Here is a 27,913-nt window from a genome sequence, read left to right as displayed (position 1 = left end):
GGTTCTTTGGCCACCTCCATGACCAATGATGGCATAGCTCAGGACTGGGTGACCTCTGGCCCTGCCCAGTGTTGCTGAACTGCAGATCCCATAGATCCCTGACAACTGGCCAGGCTTGCTGGGGCTGATGGCAGCTGGGAGTTCAACAACATCCGGAGGGTGGCAGCTTCCCCATCCCTTGGTCTAGTGGGAATGCTAAGAGCATCATTGTTGGGGTGTCATGTTAGATTGGCTCAGGGTTCCGGACGGGTGCCCTGCAGCTAGAGTAGGCAGCTAGCTATTCCAGGAAGCAGCACCTTGTTTGGGCAAGGGATGCTTCCAGCTCTCCCCTTGACTTTTGTTTTGTGTTTTCTGCTGGCCAGGAAGCTTTTGCTGGGATTGACGACGATGCTGACGAGGCACTAGAGATTGGGCAGGCGCAAGTCCTGTCCCAGAACCAGGCAGAACCTCCCCCAGGTAAGCCACATATTTGAGCCTGAAGGATGACAAAATCTATCCGTTCCTCGAGCGACTAAATGCAGACTTCCAGTGTCTGCTGATTTTAGGGGCGACAGTGGAGCTAGCAACTTCTTGAACAGTGGTAGGATTTACATTGCCTTCAGAGCTAATATTGAATCCAGTATTCAAGATTGATTTGCTATCGCAGAAAAGCCTGTGAATATAGACTGCTGATATATATGAAGGGATTTCGTATACCGCGCTTAGCATCCATGTATGTGAATCTTGACTCTCTGGGGCTGAGCCTCCTCCTTCGTTCCCTCCCCCCACTCACGTTTGCCCCAGGCCAGTTAGTTCAGGATGACTGATGGAAGGCGAGGGAGAGATTTTCTCACCCTGTCTGTGGTTTTCTCTTACACAGCCTCCAAAAATACAAAGAGGAAAAAGACGCAGCCCCGGTCTGGTGCTGCGCAAGAGACGACACTGGAGGTAGTCCCAAAGCCGGAAGGGCCTAGAGGTGCAGCTGAGGGGAAGGGTTCTGGCACGGGGGAGAGCGACAGCAGCGACAGCGATGACGAAAGGTGAAGTCCTTTTAAAAAGAAATGCGTATCTTTATTATTATTATTATTTTCAAATTTTACATCCCACGTGAACAACTTTCAACATACCAACCACACTGCTCTAGAAGATGAAGTCACATTCCTGTGTTTTCGTCCAGAAAGTCCTTCCGCATATTTTCACGAGATTTTGGTGGATTGCAGATACTGTCCTCTATTTCTCTATTGCTGCTGCTCTAGGTTTCTTTTAAAAAATCTCTCTTTCCACTGCACTCTCTTGCTTAATCCCTGTTGCCTCACTTACACAAATCCCTCTTAGGATCGCCTTCATTGCCCCCCACAATGTTGCAGCTGAGATCAACGTGGGATTTTAGTTCAGATGAAATGCAAACAGCTAGTAAACTATGCTGTGGTCAAGGATCAGTGGGATTGCTGCTGTTCCCAGCTGTCTTCATCTGCTGCTATATTGTTATGCTTGGTTTTGGTATTATTGTGTATTGTGTTTTGAGCTGCCTCAGGTGTTGTTGTTTTTACAAGTAAAGGTGAGGTATCAATATTTTCAGTTAAATTGAAAATATAGCAGGGGAGTGCTGTCTGTTTAGAGACATCTCCTTAATTTGGTCAGTGAGACTTAGCCGCTCTATTCATTATTTCATTATTATTATTTTAATGCTACCTTACCGGTACCTCTGAAGAGGATTAAATGTTGTGCAATGGCGCAGCTGCTAAACATTTGGTTCTCTCAGGTCACAAAGCTCTCCCCCCTGGAAGATGCTCAAGCTCTGAGTGGATGTGCTGTTTGTCAATCACCATATGCAGCATGTACAGGGGTACCTCTGGTTGTGAATGGGATCCATTCCGGAGGCCCGTTTGCAACGTGAAAAGCCTGCAACCTGAAGCGCCGTATCTGTGCAGCTGCGTGGTGCAATTTGGTGCCTGTGTGCATGTGTGAAGCGCGATTTAGCGCTACTGTGCATGCATGAGTGGCGAAACCCAGAAGTAACCCTTTCTGGTACTTCTGGGTCATCGCGGGACAGAATCAGAAAAAACATAGCATGAAGCAAACGTAACATGAGGTACAACTGTCATGAGATCAGTTACAAAACAGCACAACAGACAGCAGAAGATGAGTTTTAAAACAATACAAAAAGGGGGACACCTACTTCAGAGACCTACTCCTCCAGCCCGGACAGCCAGTTGGAACAAAATGGTCTTCAGTTATTTCTGGAAAGTGCTGATCGTGGGGACCTGTCATATCTCAGCAGCGATGCTGCTCCACGGAATAGCCACACCAAAAGTTATTGTGGAGCAGGCTTCTGCTAACCTTGGAGCTGGAAGAAGCTCTCTGGCTGAACGCAGTGGCCCACTGGGTAAATAATGAATGCAGTATTCTCTCAAGGCCCCTCATCTTAAGATGTACAGGGCTTTACATGTTAGTACCAAAACCATCTTGACCCAGTGGAGGATCAGCAGCCAGTGCAAATTGCACAAGCGAGGTGTATTGTGTGTTGGCAGTAGTATGTCCCCACAAGCAACCTAGCCACCATATTCTTCACCAGCTGCAGCCTCCGGACCAACCTCAAGGGTAGCCCCACACAGAGTGCATTGCAGTAATCCAGCCTTGAGATTAGCAATGCATTCGTAGCTATGTTCAAAGGATCCCAATCCAGCAACAGCGACAGGTCATTGAAAAACACTCCTAGCCTCAAAGGATACTTTAGCCTCCACCTAACAGAGCTGGATTCAGAAGTAGGAGCGTTGGTGGAGATCCCAGAGAAGTAAATCCCAGAGTTCCTGGGAGTTCCTTTCCAGCTGTCCATGTTGTTTAGATTTTGGTGAGCAGTATGCCTAATGTGCACAGGACGTGGGAAAGGAGGCATCTCATAACTCCCTTATTTCTATGTTTCAGGGAGCAGCCAGCCTCACGCAAGGGATCAAAACGGCTCCGGTCAGAGGAAGAGCCAAGAGGCATTGAGGTGGTCCCCATTGACGATCCAGGTGAGGATGAGCCAAGAATGGGGGTTTTCGTATCCTGGTTGCTTCTGCTTCCTCTCTGAACCTCGGAGCTGGAGAAGCTGCCTGGAAGACAGTCTGAAATGTTGTTGTTGCGGCTGCACTCATCCGGCAATTCATTTTATTTTCCCTACGGTTCCCTGAGTGTGAATTTTTGCAGTATACTTGAGCTTTCACACAACTTCTGTAAAAAAATAATAATAGTGAACTGGACTGTGGCACATGTTTAGCACTTATTTCTTTGCAGCCCACTTAACCCAGAAAAATTCAGGAGTAAAATGATGAGATTTAGAGCAGTATACAGCAGTTCTTTCCTGCTGTTTTCATGTGGGGATCTTAGAGGAACAGAAGCCCGCATATGCAGAAAGTGCTTAGTGACAATGTCCAGTGATCCGAATGAAATTTAGGTATGTTTAGCCTGTAGAAAAGGAAGTTTGAAAAGGTGATATCACAGCCATCTTCAAGTATGTGAAGATGGACCCTGCTTGTTTTCTGCTGCTCCAGAGGGTAAGACCCAGACCAGTGGATTCAAATTGCAGGAAATGAAATTTCCGTTAAGCATTAGGAAGAACTTCTGTGGCAATAATTCAACAGTAGAACAGACTGTTTCAGAATGTGATAAACTTTCCTTCACTGGAAGTTTTTAAACAGAGGTTGTGTGACCATCTGTTAGGGATTCTTTAGTTGCTATTCTTGTATTGCATGGGGTTGGACTAGATGAGCATCGGGGGTTCCTTCCAACTCTAGAGTTCTCCGATTCTAGTGCTGTGGGGTGGTTTATCAGTCCCAAGGCCACAGGGAAGACTTAACACAATATTCCCCACATCTGAATGCACCCTTTGTCTCTCTGCAGTGAAGCGAGCTCGGATTCTGGACCCTGAGGGCCTGGCACTGGGCTCAGTCATTGCTGCCTCCAAAAAGGCTAAGAGGGATTTGATTGATGACTCTTTCAACAGGTAATGGAGAGTAGGAGGTGTTGGCAAGCTTCTATGTGTCCCTCATCACCTTTTAACACAGAGATTTGCATGTGAGCATGTGTCACCACAAAAGTGAGATACTTCAAGACCTTGCACCCAGAACTGCAGCCTGACGCACAGATGCTCTGTTACACTTTAATTACCAGGGGAGATCACCAGTACATCAGAGCCCCAATTAAGAGAGAAAAAGCAGATACTTTATTGGTACTAAACACTAAGTAGAAGGTGGACAGTAAAGCCTGCTATTTGTGGTGGTAGAGGGGCTCCAACTGCAGGTTTAACTGGAGCCGGCTGATTTGATCTTGTCTTATTTTGGCTACTTTCACCTGTGAGCAGGTAATCCTGCTGCAATTGGGTCCTCCAGTCATGAGGCAAAGCCGTGAAGAGTCTCTGCAAGAGTGGTTGTTCTGGGAGCTTGCCTCCCTTGAGCAAGGAAGCACGCTTGAAACGTTCCCCTATCCTAAAAAGTGAACTGTGCCTCCAGTTTTAATTTTAGGGAGGGGAGGGAAGCAGGCGCTTGCTTTGATCTGCCTGCTTACGGCTCTTCCTGCCCTCAGATACACCTTCAACGAGGAAGAAGGCGAGCTCCCCGAGTGGTTTGTACAGGAAGAGCACCAGCACCGGCGCAAACAGCTGCCCTTGGATCGGCAGACGGTGGAGGAGTACCGCCAGCGCTGGCGCGAGATCAATGCCCGGCCCATCAAGAAAGTGGCAGAGGCCAAGGCCCGCAAGAAGCGGCGGGTAAGCAAGAGAGCAAGCTGCCCGTTCATGCACACAGTGTGGGAAACGGCCCTTTTCCGGATCAGAGGATCTGTCCATCCTTAATGCCTTCTCTGACTGGCAACAGCTCTCCAGGTTTATTCCAAACCCCACAGGAACCCTGCTTGCCTGCCCTCTCCCTCAGTGCCCTGACTGCTCTGTCCCTCTCCACAGATGCTGAAGAAACTGGAGCAGATGAAGAAGAAAGCAGAGTCGGTGGTGAACACCGTGGACATCTCTGAGCGCGAGAAAGCTGCTCAGCTGCGCAGGTAGGTCTTCAGCTTTTTTGGGGGGGGGTGCTTCCTGTGGAGAACAGCAGGGTTGCTACATAAACTCCTCAGGGCTCGCAGAGGGAGATTCTGTTTCCTCTTGAGGTCTGCAGTGTGTAGTTATCGCAATATTCTTCCAACTGCAGGGAGCGGTGGGGGATCTGAGGCACTTCTAGATGTTGCTAGGTTACAACTCCCATCAGGCCTTGCTGGCAGGGGCCTGATGGGAGTTGCAGTCCCACAGCAAGGCCACTAGAGCCACCGTTCCTAACCAATTACAGAGCGGCTTCCGTAGTGTTCCCAAATGAATGAACCACCCAGGCTCTGGAGAAAGTCAGGCCTGCTGTGCTTCAGATGTAGCTAAATCAGTCCCCTTGGAACCTGAGAAACTAGTTATCTTATGCTGATAACTGTCTTTGTTGGGGCCAGGCTTCTGGGGTCTGATTTCCAGACAGATATTGGAGATCTAGCATGGTGCAATGTTAGCAGTCTGGGAACTCAGAGACTATGGTTCGAATCTCTACTTTGCCATGAAGCCTGCTGGGTGACCCTGGGACACTCACTGTCTCGTAGCCCAAACTTACCTCACAAGATGGTTGTGAGGAGGGGAAGAAAGGGAGGCTCGACAACCTCCCTGTTTCAGAGGAAAGGTGGGATATGAACTGAATAAGTAAAATAGCAACTAAATAAACACAAGAGACTCTGGAGCAGTTGGGACAGGGTTCCAAAGAGAAACCTTTCGCTTGTAACTCTCCACTTTCCCTGTGTCCCCCCCCCCCTCTCCAATAACAGCATTTACAAGAAGGCAGGGATAGGCAAGGAGAAACGGCAGGTGACCTACCTTGTGGCCAAAAAGGGCGCTGGGCGGAAGGTCCGGCGCCCTGCCGGAGTCAAGGGCCACTTCAAAGTGGTGGACAGCCGCCTCAAGAAGGACATGAGAGCCCAGAAACGCAAGGAGCAGAAGCCAAAACACCGGCAGCGGAAGAAGTAAACCATTTTGTCCTGCCGCTTCGTGGTTGCTAAGTGAGCAGGCCTCTTGCCACCCTTGAACATGTCAGAATCTCGGAAGAATATTGTGGAACAGCTAACTGTGCCCCAGGAGTCTCCAAGCAGCAGGTGACCAGGTTTGTGATGTCACATGGAATTTCAGATTTCTTGGTGCTTGGTTTGGTGGCGTGAACTGTATGTACATTGGGACAACGTTGCCTGGGCTTGTTTTCTTGCTATCCTGGCCCACTTGCAGCTCACCATGGAGAGGCCTCTTCATGAGTTACCTCCCTTCAAGGTGTCTGCCCTTGGTTATTAAACATTGTTTGCTCATTAACTATTCTCTGCCTGCTTTTATTTTTCTTATCAGCATCGCTGACACTCTTTTAGAGTGGTAGGGTTTCCTTGTATGGCATCAAAGACAAACACACCTCTCCCCTTTGTTCATATTCCCGATTACAAAGGTGTGGCACAAGATCCCAGGCATGTTGGGCGTAGGTGATCCTTAATGGATAAAGCTGTTTAGGGCTTTAAAGCAGGCATGGGGAACCCGTGACCCATTATTATCATATATATTTGTTTACATGCCCTTAGCTATAACCTGACCTGGGGCCTGCTGGTAATAAAAAACCAATTGCCGTCCCTGGAATAGTGTGTGCGTGGAAAAGAAACGTTTCTGGTGTCAAAGGCCAAGGTAAAGAGGCATGTCTTCAGCACTGTCTGAAACCTATATAATGAAGAAGCCAGATTCACCTCTTTGGGGAGGGAATTAACGCAATTCTGAGGATGGGTGTGTGTGGAAATGCCAAGTGGGCCCCCTCTATCACACAACACTCAGGACGATCTGTATGCTGTCTTTCAGGTATTTGGGGCCTCCTCCCCTCCCAGAGTTCCCTGCAAAATAGAGTTGATTTGCTAAACCACTGTAGCTCTATAAAGGGAACAGGGGCCTCTGCATTCAGGTCAAGTCCATAAATAAAGACGGTAGAGTCCTTTTGTTAGGGCTTTGAAATAACAATCTGGAGAGAGAAGGACCCCACATCTTGCTCTTTGAAGTTACAGGGCAACTAATTGCAGAATTGCTGGGCGACAAATCAGAGCAACCTTTCCAACTCTAGGAATCTCAGCCCAATGTAGCACCTGCCAATGGCCAGGCTAAGGAAGGTTATGTTTCTATAAGCAGCACACTTCAGTGTGAGAACTACCACATTTAGAGCTAGCAGAAAGTGTTTATCTCAAACTTGCTGGAGTAGACAGGGCCAATTCCAACAACAGTACAAGGAGAAAATGAAACACTCAGGTCATCTTCTGTTGAGATCAAATGCAGAAACTGAAATGTTCCCTTAGACAGTACAATCACCAAATGCTCAAATGGTGCCTGAAAAACCATGCTTATCCTCTGAGGTCCTGTCTGATCCTTGTAAAACTGACAGCAATCTTACTATTCATATCATCAGGAACAGCTCTAAAGATTCGGAGATGAGTGACTGAATAGCAGAACTATCGGACGTTTCAATAGTGCTATTATATAGAATTGTTCCTTTAAATGAAAGAGGTGTGGGCTGGAGAGATGCCTGGATCATGTCATCATATAGCTGAGCCACTAGGTGGCCCTGGTCTTAGTTTTGTCTGGGTGGAGTGAGGCATTTCCTCTGTCCTCTTCTTGTTGGACTGAAGCAAAGTTCTTGTCTAGCTTCCTGGTTGGTGGGTCCCCCCAGGCTTCCATGATAAGGAGGCACTCAATCTCTGGTATCTTTCCCTAAAACTATATGCCCACTGATCTCATTGAAAGTATCCAGCATCAGTTTCCGTGTGCTGTCAGCAAGTGCAGGAACATCTTCTGTCCCAAGGCCTCGTGTTTCTATCTTGGGCAAAATCTGGATGGTCCACTTATCTGAAGGTGGCAGGGAGCAGCAGAGAGAAAGAGAGACAGTGCAACTTAATTCTATGCAGAAATTGCCTTGTCAAGCCTATTCCTTAAACCGTGGTCTATACATGGGTATATAAAGGAATAAAATATATATATAAATTTCAGAACAGGTTGAAAATGGCAGTGTTGTATGGAGGAGGAGAAAGGAGTGGCTAAACCAGTGTGCCGCGAGATTTTGCCTGGTGTGCCGTGGGAGAATTACTTTATATATAGTCAATATAGGCACAGAGTTAAATTTTTTAACATTTTCTAATGGTGGCGTGCCTCCTGATTTTTTTCATGAAACAAGTGTGCCTTTGCCCAAAAAAGGTTGAAAAACACTGGGCTAAACACACACACACACACACACCCACACACACACACACACCAGAAATAAGACATATAGTGATTAAGGTTGTAATTTTTATACAGCATTCAAATTCAAATTAAAGCAAGTGGAAAAGGCTTTCAAGCAAAATATACATTCACACTTCATGCTGAAGTGTATAAACCAAATAAGCAAGACTGTCATTTAGACTCACCTCTACACCAAAAAGGCCTCTGGCCATCTTTGAGGTTGGGGGGTTGTTGATAATAGGAGGTCACAACAGGGATTATGGGGATCTGTGTAGCAAAAGACAGTGGGAAATTAAGAGACCCAGAAGGCGCTAAGCAACGTTTTAACAGGGAAGGTGAGCCTACAGGGGATGGTCTTGCCTTACAGAGTTTGACTCTTACCTGAGGTGGAACAAGGGTTCTATTTGGGGCTGACCCAACCAGAGGTGGCCCAAGACAGTTTGGCACATGAGGCAAACCACAAACTGGTGCCCTCAACCCCCCACCCCCCAGGGAAGAAAATGTGAGTGAAAATCAGGAGCAGGAGAGGGATGCACAGGAGCTACCTTTGAGGGGCCAATGTCCCTTATTCTCCCAATAAAATATTTGAGAGAGTTGTCTCCCCCAGTTGACAGGCATTGGCATTCAAATGGTGTGTGTGTGTGTGTGAAATTTGGCTCCAACTTCCTACAAACCCTTACTCCCAATCCTCAGCAAAATGCAGAATTAACAATATAGACTCAAATACCATAGAAATCCAAAGAGGCACAAAACATGGATGCCCACTGTCTCTATTCATCTTGGCCCTGGAACCCCTAGCAATCCAACTCCAAGCAGCCCCACATATCAAGGGTGTGGTACGAAGAGGTAAAACCTACTAACTAGGGCTCTTTGCAGACCTGATGGTCACAACACCAGACCCCATACACACAGCAACCACCCTAACTAAATAACTCAACACATTCACAATGGTGTCGGGCCTACAAGTAAACTTTACAAAATCTGAGGTTATGTGCTTCAACCGCCACCCCCACCCACCATCCAAAAGGTACTCACCAACCACAAAGATAAAACTCTGCTGCACCAAATTCGGGTACTTAGAGGTTCAAATAACCAGAAACCTCAACAAACTATACTTCCACAATTACAAGCCCCTGTGTTGACAAATCAACAGAGATTTCATCCTCTCAGACAAAATGGCTATGATCAAAATGATCACCCTCCCAAAACTAACCTATTTATTCCAAACCCTCCGAATCTGGATTCCCCCAACCAAACTCCCGAAGTGGCAGAAAAAACTACACTTGTTGATTTTCACACACAAAAAACCAAGAATAAGCCCCAAATACCTGCACCTCCTGTCATCATAAGGAGGATGTGGAACCCCCAAAATAGAATCATATATTGCCAACCCATGTACATCACATAATCCCGTATATTCTAGAAGACAAGACAAAACCATGGGTCCACTTGGAGAGAGAAACCATCCCCACAACAGCATACCCATTTCTCCCAAACAAAGTAAAGAAAATCCCCACAGCACTGAACAAGTTCACACAGTCCATGCTTAAAGCAAAGAAGGGAAAAGTAGGCAAACTGATCACCATCCCCACTAACCCCCCTGTCCTACCACCCACAAAACCTCCAGATAAAAACCTGGCAAGCCAAAGGCCTACACTGTTTAAAAGACTACTACAAAAACAACAAACCCATACCAACACAAGAAATACAAGACAAACTAGGACACACCCAAATACCTTGGCCAACACACCATCAACCAAACAATCTAGCAGTAAAATTAGCAGCCACTAGGCTCTTGACCACCTTCGAAAACCTGACAACAAAGGGACACGGCAAACAAAAACCATGCGCTTCTCAAGTCTCAATTTTCCTTTAATTCATCCCCCTATACCCTCCTCCAATTTACCCCCTCCAGTCATTGCCTCCCTCCATTCCTTACCCCCCTCCCTCTCTCACCACTTCCCTCACCCCTGTGCAATCTCATTTAGCCATATACAGTGGTGCCTCGCTTAACGAATGCCCTGCTTAACAAAATTTTCGCTTAACAAAAGGATTTTTCGAGCGGAGGTTGCCTCGCTAGACAAATTCGTTTAGCGAAAAATTCGTCTAGCGAATCGCGGTTTCCCATAGGAATGCATTGAAATTCAATTAATGCGTTCCTATGGGCAAAAAAAAATCCAAAAAAATCAATGCATTCCTATGGGATTCGCTAGACGAATTTTTCGTTATAAGAAAAGACCTGTGGAACGAATTAAATTCGTCTAGCGAGGCACCACTGTACTTGCTTTTTCTGTTGTGTTGTCTCATTTTATATTTAATATTATTACCCTTTATGATGTTATTTCTTCCCTTGCGAGTATTAATTATTTATCTTTAACTAACTTTCCTTTCCATATATATCTCTACACTTTCCCATTCCTTCTTAACTCTTTAGATAGAGCGCCCCCCATTATTGTTGTTAATTTTGCCATTCCTGGGTTTTTTATGGAACCGAACAGCTCAGGTGCTTCGGAACGTGCCTTCTGTTGCTACAGGTCTGTGGGGCTTCACTATTTGACACCCCCCCGGTTGGGATTTGTAAAGTAGTTCTGTGGGTCCCGGGGTGCAAAATCACCCCCGATCCTTTCCTTTGTCTAAACAGACCTCTTCCCCCTGGCTTTGGGAGGCTGTGCTTCAAGGGTGCTACCAGGGTTTTTTAAAGATCTGCTCCTCTTAAGGATTGTTACGGTCCATAACTTCCGTTGCTTTCTATAGGGTTGGGGGTTTAAAGCACTGCCACCCCACCACCACCCCTGCAGGCGCTCGGAACTGGCAGCGCTGACAGCAGCGCGTGGAAGAGAGCGCCGAGCATCCTGAGCCAGTGGGTCCCAGTTGTACTGGCACTTAAAAAGAAAAAGAAAAAGACACCCCCTGAAAATAAGCCACCGTGGGGGTTTTTTGAGTAAAAAAGTTATAAGACGGTGTCTTAAAAAGGGAGAAACACGGTACAACCTCTCATAGACAATGACAGTTCTCTTTCTCAAGCTCTGGGAGGAAGACCTTTCATTGCCTACAGACAGCCACCCAATCTGAAACAAGTCCTCACCCACAATAATACAACCACCAGACTTAACATGGACACTGGTACCAGAGCCTGCAATAAACCCAGATGCCAACTTTGCTGCCACATACACCCGGACAACACAATTACTGTCCCCAACAATATCAAACATACCATCTCAGGACTATTTAATTGCTCATCTTCTAAAATAGTGTATGCCATCAAATGCCAACAGTGCCCTTCAGCTCTCTATATTGGACAAACAGGCCAAACCCTATGCCAAAGGATAAATGGACATAAATCTGACATCGGGAATCACAAGACAGAGAAACCAGTAAGAGAGCACCTCAGTCTCCCAGGACATTCTATACAAGAATTTCAGAAATAGACTGGAAAGAGAAGTTGCTGAATTGCAACTTATTACCAAACTTAAAACCATGGAGAGACCTGGTCTGAATAGAGACATTGGAATCCTATCTCATTATTCATGATAAATCTATTTTTCCTGTAAGACCAATTGCAGTCATTAACAGTCATCAACAGGTTTACCACGCCTATCAGCCAATCACCCATTCCTACCACCCTTCTGAGTAATACCCCTCCCCACCCTCCCACTATATAAAAGGGTCTGGTGACTTCTGTTTCAGTGTATCTGAAGACGTGCGCATACACACGAAAGCTCATACCAATGACAAACTTAGTTGGTCTCTAACGTGCTACTGGAAGGATTTTTTTTTCTGTATAAGAAAGACAGTACAACTTGAGAAAAGAAACAAGGCATGTACTTTTGTAAACCAATATATATATATATATATATATATATATATATATATATATATATATACACACACACACACGATGGATAGGCCGCACTGTGATGAAATAAAAAGGGGGAGATGTCAGCAGCAGGGTTCATAATTAGCAGGTTGCCAGCTTCTTTTTCCGCCTAATGATTCTCCATTTGCGAGCAGCTCAATTTGATCTGAGATCAGTTCGATCTGAGTGATTAATCAAGTTTTGGCACCAAAGATGTAGCTTTGATTGACTCATGGGCTTCCCCATGAAATCCACCACATGAGACAAATACCTATTTCACAATTCATATGTTTACCTGAGCCTTCACAGCCACACTGAAGACTCCTCGCTTGAAAGGAAGCATGGTAGCCGTCCGGTTCCTGGTGCCTTCTGGGTAAACCCAGACCCTCAGCTGCATAAGAAAGGGGGAGAGAAAAAAGGCCACAGATTAAAATGTGTACACGGACCACATCTTTGGAGATCACAGTGAAATGTTACTATTTCCTCACTCTTTCCGGTGTATTTTGGCCTGTCACTCAAGCTGCTAACAGTCTAGCTAGGAAACCAGTTAGAAAATATGAGACTGCATCATGACTGAGGATATGCATACCCCTGGGTGCCCTTCTGCCCCCAGGAACAGCTGCAGTTCCTCAGTAGGGCAGAATTTTTTCTCATTTGTTCCCTGGGGTGGATGGCTCTGATGCCACATTCTGCTTATAGTCATGCATGGCACACATCCTTTCTTCACTCACCCACCTGTCAAAATCGTCTTCCAAATATCTGGTGCGCAGAGCAAAATATTTCACCACCCGAGAACCCAGGAAGCTGCCTTCTACCAGGCACAGCTGCCAAGTTTTCCTTTTTCTCGCGAGGAAGCCTATTCAGCATAAGGGAATTTCCCTTTAAAAAAGGGAGAACTTGGCAGCTATGCTATGCTACCAGGTGAGGATCTCTCCAAGGGCTTGGGTACAGAAACTTCCCCACCACATGCTGCTACTTAAATTAATATTTCTTAGCTGGAGATGCCAGCGGCTGGAGCCATCCTGTTTGCAAAGCATGCACTCTAGCCCCATCCCAGGGGCTGCTGCAGTCTCTCATAGGGTCCTTTTGACTCCTCTCCCACCAGCCATCCTTTCCTGGCTACTCCCCTCCCAGAGCTGAACCAGGGGGCGTAGCAAGGGGATGTGTAGGGGGCGGTCCACCCCAGGTGCCACGCTGGAGGGGGTGACACTCGGTGCGCGCCCCCCGGCCCCAGCAACTCCCAAGCCTAGCCCAGCCACGGTCCAAGAGAAGCGTACCCTCCCACCCCCCTCCACCCACAGCCCGAGCAGGAAGGAAAAAAGCAAAGGTGAGCAATCAAGCCGCGGAGTGAGGCTTTTTACTGGGCAGCTCGGGAGGCGTCGTTGCAGTGCCGCTCCAGCGCCGTTTGGACGGTACTGGGATCCTCTACTCGCTACAGCCGCATGTAATTGATCCTCCGTTCATGTCTGTACAGCGCTGGAGCGGTGCCGCTGGCAACCCGCTACGTAGTGCGCATGTGTGCGTCGGTACATAGAGATGCTGCGCATGCGCACTACGTAGTGACGCCCCGCCCCCAGGTGCAAGTAATGTTTTCGCTCCGGGTGCCCAAGCGACTTCCTCTGCCACTGAGCTGAACCCCTCTCTCACGTTGTGCTGCAGCAGGGTCCGTGCGATGTGATCCATGGTGTCTCTGGCTGAGCGCTTATTATTGCGGTCGACAAAAATGAATTTGGTAATCCACAGGGTGAAGCCCAGGGGGCCCATGTACATCATCTCCTTTTTGGTAAGTACCACACAGCGGCCAGGATATAGCTCCGCTATCACTTGGGAAGAAAGGAAGACTGTTAACGGGGCTTTTGGGTCATTTGCATTCTGACACTTCCCTGGTGGAGAAGGCTTTGTGGCTAGAAATTATTCTTCCTGAATCTTCCCTGCTCCCAACCCATCTTCCTGGACATGTATTCAGCTTTTCTAGTGGTGAAATAAATTGCAAATATTGCCCTTCTTCCAGTGTTATTTTCCTAGAAAAACAGATGCCGGATCTCGCCATGAACACCTCCATTGTTCTCCTAGAATGGCAATTATCTTTTAGTTAGGAAAATCACCACCACCACCCTGGCACCAATTTGATTTTGAGTTGTAAGCTCACATCTCTTGCCTCCTCTCAAATGCATGCTGTGCTCCTATCTTGCCTCCTCCCTGAAGCTGGAGATGGAGAACAGCAGAGCCAGATTTACAAATTTTGCCAGAATGGACAAAAGTCTACACTGCCACCTTCCTCTCCTGCAAGAGGGTCAGAGACAACCATTCTGTTGCAGACATACAGGCCTCGGGCAGAGCCATGAGTAGCCGTGGGCAGGGCCAGGATGGAAGGATGAGCAACCAGTGCCCCTTGAGGACCAGGAGAGGGAGAAATCTGTGGTTAAGATGGTGGGGCGTTGAGGGAGGTGTCCATGAGGGCCTGTCCAGATCTCCATGATGAAGAAGGAGGAGACAGGGCAGCCCTGAGAGTTCCTGGGCTTAGATAAGCGGATGGAGGGGGGTGCATGTTCTGCAGCCCACCCTCCTTTTCCTTCTCCCACATCTCATCTAATAAAATTTGCAACTTTTCCAAATAAGTTTCAATGAAAAATTCCAAAAGCAACAGACTAGCAACATACCCAGAAAATCGAGAATGGATTGATGGTTGGCTACAACCATATACGGCCCCTTGGTATTCAGATTCTCGGAGCCTTGAGCTGTGATCTTGACACCAAGGAAATATTTCATTTGCCGCATCACAAAGCAAATAATCCTGCAGGGGGCAGAAAACAGGCAGGCAGGCTGGTCAGTGTGAACAAGGAACACCACGGAACTGCATTTATTTGCATGTTCATACCTTGACTCCTAAGCAAAATTATTGAGGAAGCTTACACTGTGGACAAAATACAATAAAAGAGATGAATTACTGGGAAGAAGGAAATACAATCCCCTCCCTGCCACCTTCAATTGTCGCAACTCCCACTTTGCTACTGACTCTCTAGGTCACCCAGCAGGTCTCTGAGAAAACAGTCCCAGCCCAGAAATGACTGCTAAAGCTGCCATTGGTTAGTCTCTCACAGACCAAGACAGAGATGGGGCTTACCCTGTGGCTTTTCCTTGTCGCTGGACTCTGACTGCCATCAAGCCCAGCTGGTGTGACCAATGGTCAGAGATGCTGGGAGTTGTAGTCCAGCTGGGAGCTGTAGTCCAGGGTTTCAGCTTCCTCACTCTATGTTGTAAGCCATATTCAGGCACACATTTTGAGGGAGGGGGTAGGATTGCCCCCCGCCCAATTGCCCCTGCATAAACCAGTAGGCATATTGTTGCACTCCATCCCAATCTTACAGCAGAGTGAGATTTCAGGGGTCTCTGCACTTACCCAGGGTTTGTGTTTCCTTTTGGGATTGAGATAAAGTGGAGACCGTGGTGTCTTTATGATATATAGTTTATTTACACATATATACAACCTGAGTTTGGGGAATGGGGTTCCCAGCATTTACAGCCCAAGAGAATCTCACATGTCTCCCATATGTGCAAAGTCTGTCTCAGACTTTAAAAAGACTTCGGCCATGGCTCTGCGTCTCTCCCTCCCACTTGCAGACTCGAGAGGACATTTATTCCGCACCCCCACAATGTGCTCTGATCCCACCACGTTCCCACCCCACCCCAACTGGTCGCTTACATCAGCCCCACAGCAATTCTGAAACTGTATTCTCTTTGCTAACAAAGCTCTGGTCTTCGTTTCTTAATGGCTTATCTGCCAGGGGGTTCCGTGGTCGGAGAAAAAAACAAAGCAGGTTTAGCCTGTATTTTTACACTGGTAAATCTAACATCCAATGGTTCACCTTAATACTCAAAGCACTGACTGAAACCCAGAACCTAACAATTTAAGGGAGGATCTGTTGGGAGAGCGCTCCAGGCTACCTGCATCCTCCGGTGCGCATAGCTCTGGAAAAGGCATCCCCTTCTTCTCCAGCGACATAAACCAACTTGATTTATGCACACTAGCCTTCTCTCTTGACACAGTAAAAGGAAATAGGCATCGTAGTTCTAAACTATTATTTATTTACAGAATGTTTATAGACAACAGCATTATGGTGTCTGTTCTCTCCAGCTCCGAGAACAAACAGGGCAGCAAAAAAGTTAAAGTACAGTTTCACAGACACACTCCACTCAGGGTCCACTCAGACAGGTGTGTGAAATATACCAATAATAAAATCAGCATCGGGGAGCTTGAAATCCTAACAGGATCTGGCACCCAGGAATTCAGGGTACTCATGGCACCCCACACACCCACAGTAGTGTGTATGTCAATGGTGCGAAGGGCTCTCAGGTGCATAGAACTCCTTTGTGGGAGGGGGATCCCGGGCCAGTTGGGACTACATTTGTGTTTAGGATTTCCATGCACATATGTCTTTATATGTGCCTGCCTCCATCTCCCACAGGGCAGACCGCCATAAAACACCACTAACAGCTGCTGCAAAAAAAGTAAACAAATTAAATGTTTGAAAAATGACAACAGATGCAGGAGGGCACTTAAAAAATGCCAATGTCAGGTAGGGATATATGAAGCTAGGAAAGTCCGTTGCAACATATATTCATCATAACCTGAGCTGATTCCATTTCACAGAAGTTTGTTTCTTACCAGTTCTGTGCTATTCATCTCAATGTCCACTGTGACAGACTTGTGTGGATTTTTGTTGCTGTGCAGGCGTCTCTTCATGTGGCTTCACATTATATTTATTTCAGTGCTGTTGTTTTTTTCTATTGCAGCAAAATTATACATATTTTGTTGGTCATAGCTGCTGCTGTGGTCTGGATTCAACCCCCTTTCATCAGTGTTTTAATGCTATTTAAGTGTGTTCATTGTTCTTTCTATGTTGGTATTGGTTCACCATTCTCTCCCTGTCACCTGTACCTCGTTGCCTCTCCAGAACAGACACACACTCTCGTCCAAGCAACTAATCTGATTTAGAGATCAGTATTACAAATCCATAGCAATACTTCAGAGTGTTCCACATGTAGGATTGATGCCATCACCTTTGTTTACAGCCTTGCTCCTGGACCAGGCATACCCAAACTTCGGCCCGCCAGATGTTTTGGACTACAATTCCCATCTTCCCCGACCACTGGTCTTGTTAGCTAGGGATCATGGGAGTTGTAAGGCAAAACATCTGGAGGGCCGCAGTTTGGGGGTGTCTGTCTGGACCATGAACAGCAGCCTAAGGCGTAGAAAGCCATGAACAGATATCAGCTACCCTCCCCTTAATTACAGTATATGTAAGGGAGTCAGAGGTCTGGGTCTATCACCCTGCCCTTTGCCACCCCTGCACATCCTCAGGGACCCGCGCCCGCCCAGGAGATCACATACCAGCGACCCCCGACCAAGCCCACTCCACACCCACCCACACCCCACGGATCCCGCCCCCCTTCCCACCACCTCCCGCAACCCCTCCCCCCCGAGCAAGCCCACTCCACACACCCCCACCCCATGGATCGCACCTCCCGGGACCCATCCTCGCCCCGGAGATCACACCGTTCCACCCCCACCTCCCTTCCCACAGATATCGCCACTGCCAATAACACCACCCCCACGGACCAGGCCGCCTCCACAACTCCCCCACCCCACGGATCCCGCCATCACCGATAACGCCACCCCCCACGAACCAGGCCACCTCCACAACAGGCCTAGCCCTCTCCAAACTACCTCCCGCGCCCCCCTCCCCCTGAGCAACCCCACGCCACACCCCACGGATCACACCCATGCCGATCCCGCCCCCTCCCGGGACCCACCCCCGCCCTGGAGATCACACCAATCCCCCACCCCACAGATCCTGCCATCACCGATAACGCCAACCCCACGGACCAGGCCACCTCCATAACAGCCCTATCCCTCTCCAAACTAACTCCCGTGACCCCCTCCCCCCAATCAAACCCACTCCACACCCCCACACCCCACGGACTTACACCCTCCACATACCTCTCCACAATCAAAGACCCATGACCCTCATGGACACTAACCCCCTCGGAATCCCGCCCCACCACAAACCCCCACTACAACCCTCTACCCCCAAGACCAGGCATCCCCAAACTTTGGCCCTCCAGATGTTTTGGACTACAATTCCCATCATCTCTGACCACTGGTCCTGTTAGCTAGGGATCATGGGAGTTGTAGGCCAAAACATCTGGAGGGCCGCAGTTTGGGGATGCCTGCCCAAGACCCTCCACCCACAATACCCTCCCCAACCAATACCAAGACCCCCCCAAGGACCCTCACCTCTCCTCCACCCAACCCTCCCCCACCAATACCAGAACCACCCAAGGAACCTCACCTCTCCTCAACCCTCCCCTCCCACCCCCAAATACCAAGATCACCCAGGGAACCACACCTCCCCTGGGTGGGGGTTACCAGGAAGAGGGAGTTGGGGGATTCACAGGGATAAGCTGATGGGGGGGGGACAAACAGAATAGATCATGGATCAGGACAGGATGGGGGCAATCACAGGGATTAGCCACAGCAATGCGCGGCAGGGCCAGCTAGTATATATATAAAGTCACATGGTTCAGATTTGTTTTTTATTCATGGGTCATCTTGACTTTGCTTTGCATTTACATTATTAATATTATAAAAGTGAGCATGCCCAATATAAAGAGACTTTTATGTGTCCAAACTGATCAAGACTTCAACAATTTTCATTTGATTAGGCGACATTCTGTTATCAAGTATGATTAATGGCTTAATTTTCCTGAATTTGTTGATCAGGGAATCTGGAAACATACATTGTACTAAAGAACCAGAATCATAGAATCATAGAATTGGAAGAGACCACAAGGGCCATCCAGTCCAACCCCCTGCCAAGCAGGAAAATCATTTTGTTATTTGCTAGTGCCAATTAATTTCATCAAGTTCTAACATGGAATAGGCTTCCTACAAGGAATCCTCTTTCGGGGGGACGGGGAACTCAACAACAAAGACAGACTGTTATGAGGTGGCTTATGCATAGAATCATAGCGTTTTAAAATTGCAAGGGACTTTGGAGGTCAACTTTTCCACCTCAGTACTTAGTGCAAATGCAGCATACCTGACAGACAACTGCCCAGCCGCTGCTTAAACATTTCCAGTGAAGCAAGGATCTCCTCTTTGGGGGGCTTGGGACAGACTTAAATGACTAGCTGAGCCTCCTCTCCTTTCGGCATTCCAAATGTTCAAGCAGCACATCTGTCTCTTTGCTGTTTGAAACAAGGTGCTTCAGCTTCATTGGAGGGTTCTCCTGTTATGAGGATGGGAGAAATCCTCTCTCTAACCACTTTCCCCACACATAATTTTAGACACCTCTGCCATGTTCTTCCATGCTTACTTACCGTGTTATTCCGTGTATAACATGCCCCCGTGTATAAGACGCCCCCTATTTTGGAGGACTCAAATTGCCCAGGGTTTTTGAGCTTTCTGATGGGGGGAGGAATGCAGAAAATCACTAAGCCGACTGACAAACACCGACAATCACTCGCGTCGCAGAAGCCAACAAGCATATGCCCACCTACCAACCAATTGCCGCAGTGCCAGACAATCCACAGCAGCCATTGCCACAGCCACCAATCACCCACCAAATCACCACTGACAAGCTGAAGCTCGCGGTTGCAACCAATCACCAGTCCAAGACCCCTATGCACTATCCGTGTATAAGATGACCCCGATTTTTAAACATTATTTTAGAGTAAAAAAAACCTCGTCTTATACACGGAAAAGTACAGTCCTTCCTTCCTTCCTTCCTTCACCAGCAGGGCCAGGGACGGGTTTACAACAATTCAATTTCAGTATAAAAAACACCAGTCAAAGCAAATTACAGTCACAGGAATAGGGTGGGTCCTGTATCCATGTATGCGGAACTAAGTAAAAGCATTAGGACAAGAAGTCACAGATTAAGGGAACAGCTAGCCGGCAGTAACTCGGCACAAGTAGTTCAGAGGCAGAGCAGGACAGAGTGAGTTATGCAAGCTTGTATAAAATAAAGTTCTTTGTTTTATATTATTCCTGCTTGATTATTAGTAAAACCAACTATACTTGCAAGAAGTCCTGAAAACATACATCTCAGGTGCCAAAGGCCTGGTGTGGTGAGGGTGCCAGGCATACCTCTCTGGGGAAGGAATTCCACAATTCAGGGGCCATTACAGAGAATGCTCTTTCCTAGGCCTACCTCCCTCAACTTCTGTGGGCAGTGGACCTACCAAGAGGGACTCCTGTGCTGATCTTAACACCCAAGATGGTCTGTAGAGAAAGTGGCAATCCCGGGTTTCCTTTCCTGCACTTTTTCTAGTTGCACAATAACTTTCTTGAGGGATATCAACCAGAATTGTATGCAGAGTATTTTGAGTGATTATCCCATTCCCAAGCAACTTTGCAAGGGAAAATCCTGTCTCCTAGGCTCAATAAATTGGCAATCCCTGGCCTGTTTCATGAGGAGGTGAATGTGCCTGGTACCAAGACTCACTTTGCTCCCAGAGATGTGACCATCCCCAAAAGTTGCAGATAGAGCCAAGGCTGTCTACTCACGCCATGTTTTCCACTCTCCGTCCCACGAATAACAGCAAAGGGGACAGAGTAGTCATTAGTGTAATCGAGCCATAGAAAAACACCATCTTGCAGTAGACATTGCAGGTGGCACTCCTTTGGGAAAAGAAAAGGACCCCAGTTAGCAAGACGATTAGTAAAAACAGGGTCCACTCGAACAGCTCCATGATGGTGCCAGATGAAAGCAGAACAAATGTGGAGATCTATAGCCCTGAAGAAGAGCAACGAGTGATTTTATATTCTTGGTGATGCAACATATAAAGGCAGCTGAACATATAGCAAGGTGAAGAAAGAGGATCCTGATACCACTGATAATTGTAACTTTGGCTGGTATTGCTTGCGTGCAAGACTTGAGTTGGACTTGTATTTGCATTATGTTAACTAGTCTTTGCATTATGTTATCTAGTCTGCTGATGAAAGCAATTTATATTGAGTTTAACTTAGGTGCTTAATGTGGGCGATTGTTTTTCTTCAGGATGTTTAAAAAGCACGTGGTTAGGGACACATCTGTAATGTTTAGGTCATTTGTGACAAACTGGTGTCAGTTTCCAGTGTCTACAATGATGTACAGTGTACAGGAATGGAAGTGTAGTCCTGAGCTGCTTGTGTATTTGCTGGTGTATATTATGGGAATGCATGTCTTTCTTTCTTGTTTGTTCCCATAGGGATTATAGGGGCAGGATGAAGCAAGGTGAAGCGACTGCCTCAGGCAGCAGGGGCCACAGGGGCTGCAGATCTGACCTCCAAGGAATACATTATACGTAGATATTTCTTCCCCGCCCCCTGCCGCCTTGTTCCTGATGGTAGAGCTTTGCTTCCTGCTTCTCCCCTGGCAGGGGGACAGCACCATTTGGTGGTTGCCTCAGGTGCCAAAACATCTTGGACCAGGCCTGTATCTGGCTGACTAGCTATGGGCCGAGGCCTCTGCCGCTGCATGTGTGAAGGATGGCGCATCCCTCACCTGAGGGTGGGAGATTTAAAGGCCTAAACTTCCTTGAGCCGGGATCCCAAGGAGGGGAGCCGATCGAAGGGATCTGAGGTAAGACACAGAAGTCACGCCACTCAGCTGTCCTGAATGAAGCAGGTGTGTACCACTTCTGGTGGCCGCGGCGAGGCTGAGTGGGCCACGAGAATAGGCTGCGAGAAGGCCGAGGCCTAGCCACAGTGGCGGACTGTCCAGGCCAGGGTATTGTTATTGAATAGTATATCCCTATTTTCATCAGGGAAACGTCAGCGTGTATGTTGCTGCCATTCCCAGCTGTCTTCATCTGCTGCCATATTGTTTCTTTTGGTATTATTGTGTATTCATGTGTTGTGAGCTGCCTCAGGTTTTTTTGTTTTGTTTTGTTTTGCTGAGGTATAAATATTTTCAGTTAAAATGAAAATGCACCAGGAGAGCAAGTGCTCTCTGTTTAGGGGCATCTCCTTAATTCAGTAGAGTCAGAATTTGCCGCTCTATGCGTTCTTTTCATTCTCTTAAAATGCTACCCTACCAGCCCTGAGGAGATCTCAGGCCAAAATGGGCAATAGGTTAACAATGTCCCTGGTTTTTTCTTTTTTCTCTTCTCTTAAAAATAGCTGTGTCGTGGCGGTGAGAGCCTGATCAGGACCTCGGCATGAGGGAAAGGGGAAGCTTAACCCTTCCTTTCCATGGTAAAGGCAATACCTGTTTTTTTCCTTTAAAAATGTTTAGGGGTACTCTCATTTTGACTCAAGAAAATCACCATTTTATAGTGCAAATCAGGAAAAAAAAATACAGTAAATGGACAAAAGTACAAAGAGTCACAGAATGTTTAGGGGTATGCTGTAACCCCTGTGTAACCCCGCCCCCCAGGAAAAAAGCACTGGGTGAAGGTAAATGTTGTGTGCCTACAAAACATCTTTTACCACCACCAAAAAAGAGCTACTAACCCCGTGGGAGGGAAGTTGCCACAGAAATAGCTGTTTGAGGGAAAACTCTGTCAGGCTGTGAATGGTACAGGGAGGAAAATGTTTAACTCCCCCATGACATGGTCCTGTTCTTCCCCTCTCCTCTCTTAGCACACACACAACTGCTACTGTTTTGTGGACACTGACACTGGCCAATCTCTGCTGTAGAAGAAAATTTCCAAAAACATTGGGACCTTGTCCTGGAAGATGCTCATGCTCTGAGTGTTGTTCTTTGTCTATCGCAATATGCAACTAATAGCAGAATTAAACATTGTGCAGTGGCATGGCTCATCAACATTTTGTTCTCTCAGGTCACAAAGCCCTTGGTCCCCATTTCCAAAAAGATTAGGACCTTGCCCTGGAAGACGCTCAAGCTCTCAGCGTATGTGCCGTTTGTCAATCACTATTCACACTTATGGCAAGAAAGATAGGGGCAACAACATCTGCCAGCAGCCATTTAATTTTCAAATAATCTGGTTGACCTTTGGGGCGACCTGAAAAGGGGAGATAAATTTAGCTCTGAGTGAATCATTCAATGGACAATATAAAATATAGTGTACAAGATCTTCAGTAGGCCCTGATCCACATATACAAAAGCATTCCGATTCTGAACTGCCAGGGAGAAAACATCAGATGAAGAGGAAAGCTCCTGGCCTATTTAATTGATGTAAAGACTGAACAGTAGTCATACCAAGATGCAGCTCTGTTTAACTCCCTTTGCTGTTCTAATTGAACCGGAAGAAAACCTGTCCTGCCAAATCGAATTTTAATATCAGTATTAGTATAAAGTTGTTTCCCAAGATACATCCCACACGAACAACATACAAGCCACACTGCTCTAGAAGATGAAGTCACACTCCTGTGTTTTAGTCCAGATAGTCCTTCTGCATATTGTCACGAGATTTCGGTGGATTGCACATATTGTCCTCTATTTCTCTTGTGCTGCTGCTCTACATTAAAAGAAAAAAAAAATCTGTTTCTAAGCGCTCTCTTTACGTTGCACTCTCTTGCTTAATCCCTGTTGCCTCACTTACACAAATCCCTCTTAGGATCACCTTCATCGCCTCCCACACTGTTGCAGTCTGGATTTCATCAGTGCAACTGAAATCAAAGTAGGATTTTAGTTCTGATGAAATGCACCCATCTATTAGACCATGCTGCAACAGCAAGGGAAGGAAATTCCAGCAAAAGGTTTCTCAGGTGTGTCTGGTAACTGCATGGAAGCCCACGCTCTGAGAATGGGCAGTGGTCAAGGATCATGGGGGTTGTATCGTGGGATTATAAAGTGGGATTGCTGCTGTTCCTAACTGTCTTCATCTGCTGCTATATTGTTTCAATTGGTTTTGGTATTATTGTGTATTGTGTTGTGAACAGCCTCAGGTTTTGTTTTTTTTACAAGTAAAGGTGAGTTATCAATATTTTCAGTTAAATTGAAAATATAGCAGGGGACTGCTGTTTGTTTAGAGACATCTCCATAATTTGGTCAGCCAGACTTAGTCGCTCTATTCATTATTTCATTTTTTATTTTTTTAATGCTGCATTACCTCTAAAGAGATCTCAGGCCAAAATGGGCAATAGGTTAAACGTGTGCTTGCCATCAAATGCCCCTGTCTTTTTCTTTTCTTTTAAAAACAGCAATGTGGTGGTGGTGAGAGCCGGATCAGGACCTCGACATGATACGACTTCCGGCTTTCCTGCTGTGGGAAATGGCTGCCTCCCACACGAACGGACTCCAGCCATGCCAGTAATTCAGGGCTGATATTGGGGTAATTAGCCCTGGCAGACTCCCCAGTATACTGTGAACAATATGTTTTAAGAATACAACAACTGCATCATTAAACTTCAAATAGGCTTGGACAACAGCCTAGACTGGGAGATAAGACTGGAGCCAGGAAAAACTGCGCTGATAAATGGACAGTAGGGAATGTATATATGTGTGTATGTATGTATGTATGTATGTATGTATGTATGTATGTATGTATAACTGTACTCGGCAGATGAAAGCATATATGGATGTCATATGGCTGTCTAACATGATGAAAACAATCAACCAGGGACTGAGGACTTTGAGAGTTTAAGATCGGAATGTGGAAAATATGAGAACAACAAGAAGAAAGTAGAAATTATAATTGTGTGAGATGATTGCTTCAGAGGTCCAGAATATGGGAAGTCCATTTGAAATTTAATAATTAATAATTAGGATTGTAATTTGTTTTTTTTCTTGATTTCGATTATGATTGGATTGGATTTGTTATTAATTGGATGCATTTAATAGAAAATTGGACGTGGGAGCCTAGGGCTTGCCGATGCCCATGGGAATGATGGCTGTTTGAGAGGAAAACTCTGTCAGACAGTAGCACAGGGAGGAAAGGGTTAAACTCCCACCCCCCATGCCATGGTCCTGTTCCTCCCCTCTTGTCTCTTAGCACCCCTCCACAAGCTGCTACCGTTTTTTGAAAGTGGACGATGATACTGGCCAATCACTGCTGTGGAATAAAAATTCTAAACCTGGCAATCCATCCACCTGAAGCACAATTTGAACACCTCCCTTGATGATCAAGGGCACTAATAGCAGGATTAAACATTGTGCAATGGCATGGCTGCTAAACATTTTGTTCTCTCAGCTCTTTATCTCCATTTCTAAAAAGATTGGGATCTTGCCCTGAAAGATGCTCAAGCTCTGAGTGTATGTGCAGTTTGTCAATCGCCATATGAAACATGTAATGAGATCAGTTATGCGATTGGAAGTCTATCATATTAGGTGGGTGTAAAGTGGTGGTGGGGTAAGAAAATGTGTGGGTTTGTATGATTTGTATATTGTGTCTTTGTTTTTATTGTGATTATGTGTGTGTGTGATTGAGTGTGTGCAAAGTATTGTATGTAATAATGTCTAATTTCCTAATAAAATATTACTGTATATATAAAAAAGATCAATTACAAAACAGCACATCAGACAGGAGAAGATGAGTTTTAAAACAGTACAAAAAGGGGGACACCTACTTAAGAGACCTATTCCTCCAGCCTGGAAAGCTTGTTGGAACAAAAATTGTCTTCAGTTATTTCTGGAAAGTGCCGATCATGGGGACCTGTCATATCTCAGCTGCGATGCTGCTCCACAGAACACCCACACCAAAAGTTATTGTGGAGCAGGCTTCTGATAACCTTGGAGCTGGAAGGAGAAGCTCTCTGGCAGAACGCAGTGGCCCACTGGGTAAATAATGGATGCAGTATTCTCTCAAGGTCCCTCGTCCTAAGATGTACAGGGTTTTATGTGTTAGTACCAAAACCTTCATCCAGAGGCGTAGCAAGGTCAGGTGGTGCCCGATGGGTTTTTTTTGTCAACCCCCCCCCCCATTAAGTGTGCAGGTGATTGCCCTAAATACTTTAAGGATCCTGCCCACATACAAACTGGAAAGTGCATCTAAAACTACTGCTAATGTGGTGTCCAAAATGGAACAGATGTGAATGATTTTTACCCATGAAGAGCTTTGCAATCTGGTCACAGCAGCTTTCTGAGTGCTGGGATGCATGCGGCGCTGATGTGCTCCAATTGCATGCATTTCATTTAAATCTGATACCTGCTATGCTTCTAAACCTTTGGAGGTAAGTCATAATCAAACATATACACATACACATTTAAATTGGGCTTCAAGGATGGTCAGCTTTTTCTCTGTGCCTTTTAATATCTGCATGATAGGGGATAGCCCTCCTGATGTTGCTGAACTACAACTACCAGCATCCTTAACTACCGTATTGGCCATGGGGTTTATTGGAGTTGGGAATCCAACATCTGGAGGGCCACCCCTGTATTAAGGCATAGAGCCCCTGTCAACATAGTGCTATGGTAGTAAGGATGCGGGTAGCACTGTGGTCTAAACCACTGAGCTTCTTGGGCTTGCTGATTGGAAGCTTGGCGGTTCAAATCCATGTGATGGGGTGAGCTCCCATTGCTCTGTCCCAGCTTCTGCCAACCTAGCAGTTCAAAAGCACGCCAGTGCAAGTAGATAAATAGTTACCGCTGCAGTGGAAAGGCAAAGGGTGGCTCCCTTGACCTGAAGCAAGATGAACACTGCACCCCATGGTCACCTTTGACTGGGCTTAATAGTCCAGGAGTCCATTACCTTTTACCTTACCTTTGCTATGGTAGTAGTTTTGTCAGTGTGAGCATTTCAGCTTTCCAGAAGGAACAATTCCCCCTCTTCCCCGCGCTCCCAGCTGGAGGAGGCAGGCAGGCAGGCAGGGGAGAGGACGAGCTGCGCTGCTTTGCTGGTGCCGCTTTGCTCGGGGTACGCTTGGGAGTTGCAGGCACCGGGCGGGCAGCACACCGAATGTCACCCCCTCGGGATGACACCCGGGGCGGCCCGCCCCCACTGCACCCCCTTGCTCCGCCTCTGCCTTCATCTTGACCCAGTGGAGGATTGGCAGCCAGTGCAAATCGCACAAGCGAGGTGTATTATGTGATGGCAGTACTTTGCCCCCACAAGCAACCTCGCCACCATATTCTAGCCTTGAAGCTTACTGGGTGACCCTGTCTCTCAGCCAAACTTACCTCACTAGCTTCTTGTGAGAAGACAGGGAGGAGGGATAACCTCCCTATTTCGCAGGAAAGGCTGGATCTGAATTGAATAAGTAAAATAGCAACTCAATAAACATGAGAGCAGTAGGCCAGGGTTCCTTTGGAAATGAAGGTTAGGGGTGACAGCAAAGTGGTTGATCAGGCAGGTCAAGGGCCTGTGTTTCTCCTCAAGAGGTGGCAGGATTGGGTTTGATGAGAGATTCTGAAGAGAAGCCTTTTGCTTGTATCTCCACTTTCCCTGTGTGTTCCCCCCTTCTCCAATAACAGCATTTACAAGAAGGCAGGGATAGGCAAGGAGAAACTGCAGGTGACCTACCTTGTGGCCCAAAAGGGCGCTGGGCGGAAGGTCTGGCCGGAGTCAAGGGCCACTTCAAAGTGGTGGACAGCCGCCTCAAGAAATCCCAGAAACGCAAGGAGCAGAAGCCAAAATACCGGCAGCAGAAGAAGTAAACGATTTTGTCCTGTCGCTTCGTGGTTGCTAAGCGAGCAGGCCTCTTGCTACCCTTGAACATGTCAGAATCTCTAACTGCGCCCCAGGAGTCTCCAAGCAGCAGCTGACCAGGTTTGTTGAGATGTCACATGGAATTTCAGAATTCCTGGCGCTTGGTTTGGTGGCATGAGCTGTATGTGCATTGGGGCAACGTAGCCTGGGCTTATTTTCTTGCTATCCTGGCCCTCTTGCAGCTCACTAGGCAT

The 27,913-nt window shown here is 46.9% G+C and overlaps 2 protein-coding genes across 6 annotated transcripts in view; one reads left to right on the top strand and one right to left on the bottom strand.

Moving 5' to 3' along the window:
• The window catches only part of FTSJ3 (FtsJ RNA 2'-O-methyltransferase 3), a 26,423-nt gene extending 20,086 nt beyond the window's left edge, over positions 1-6,337 (top strand). The window contains exons 15-21 of the mRNA XM_035136176.3: positions 363-456; positions 860-1,019; positions 2,905-2,993; positions 3,862-3,964; positions 4,543-4,726; positions 4,919-5,013; positions 5,806-6,337. Coding sequence (XP_034992067.1) covers positions 363-456; positions 860-1,019; positions 2,905-2,993; positions 3,862-3,964; positions 4,543-4,726; positions 4,919-5,013; positions 5,806-6,004 — 924 coding nt within the window. The 3' untranslated portion in view covers positions 6,005-6,337. The remainder of the gene's footprint in view (positions 1-362; positions 457-859; positions 1,020-2,904; positions 2,994-3,861; positions 3,965-4,542; positions 4,727-4,918; positions 5,014-5,805) is intronic.
• On the bottom strand, positions 3,056-27,913 carry LOC118095156 (1-acyl-sn-glycerol-3-phosphate acyltransferase alpha). Of its 5 annotated transcripts, none has more exons than XM_088655268.1 (7): positions 27,534-27,913; positions 20,695-20,808; positions 14,783-14,916; positions 13,770-13,945; positions 12,418-12,513; positions 8,452-8,533; positions 7,210-7,894 (listed from the first exon to the last, which is right to left on the bottom strand). In XM_088655268.1, the coding sequence occupies exons 2-7, from the start codon at positions 20,778-20,780 to the stop codon at positions 7,740-7,742; spliced, it is 729 nt and encodes a 242-aa protein (XP_088511394.1). In that variant the 5' UTR covers positions 20,781-20,808; positions 27,534-27,913; the 3' UTR covers positions 7,210-7,739. The 5 variants fall into 5 exon arrangements, with proteins under 5 accessions (XP_034992074.1, XP_088511394.1, XP_088511393.1 ...); XM_088655267.1 differs by lacking the exon at positions 27,534-27,913 and adding an exon at positions 25,642-25,780; XM_035136183.3 differs by lacking the exons at positions 7,210-7,894; positions 27,534-27,913 and adding an exon at positions 3,056-3,192 and having other exon boundaries at positions 20,695-20,989.

The sequence above is a fragment of the Zootoca vivipara genome, chromosome 12 (genome assembly GCF_965207765.1).
Source record: "Zootoca vivipara chromosome 12, rZooViv2.hap1.1, whole genome shotgun sequence".
NCBI classification, from domain to species: domain Eukaryota; kingdom Metazoa; phylum Chordata; class Lepidosauria; order Squamata; family Lacertidae; genus Zootoca; species Zootoca vivipara.
The sequence above is the reverse complement of the archived record's forward strand: the minus strand, read 5'-3'. Positions and strand labels throughout refer to the sequence as shown.

What these genes read in the sequence shown, in the direction of transcription:
- LOC118095156 (XM_035136182.3), bottom strand. Translation starts at nt 20,879, where the DNA reads ATGGAGCTGTTCGAGTGGACCCTGTTTTTACTAATCGTCTTGCTAACT. An exon ending in ATCCATTCTCGATTTTCTGG is followed by an intron (nt 13,946 to 14,782) that starts GTATGTTGCTAG and finishes TTTCTTCCCAAG; the next exon opens with TGATAGCGGAGCTATATCCT. An exon ending in GGACCCTGCTGCAGCACAAC is followed by an intron (nt 12,514 to 13,769) that starts GTGAGAGAGGGG and finishes TTTCTTATGCAG; the next exon opens with CTGAGGGTCTGGGTTTACCC.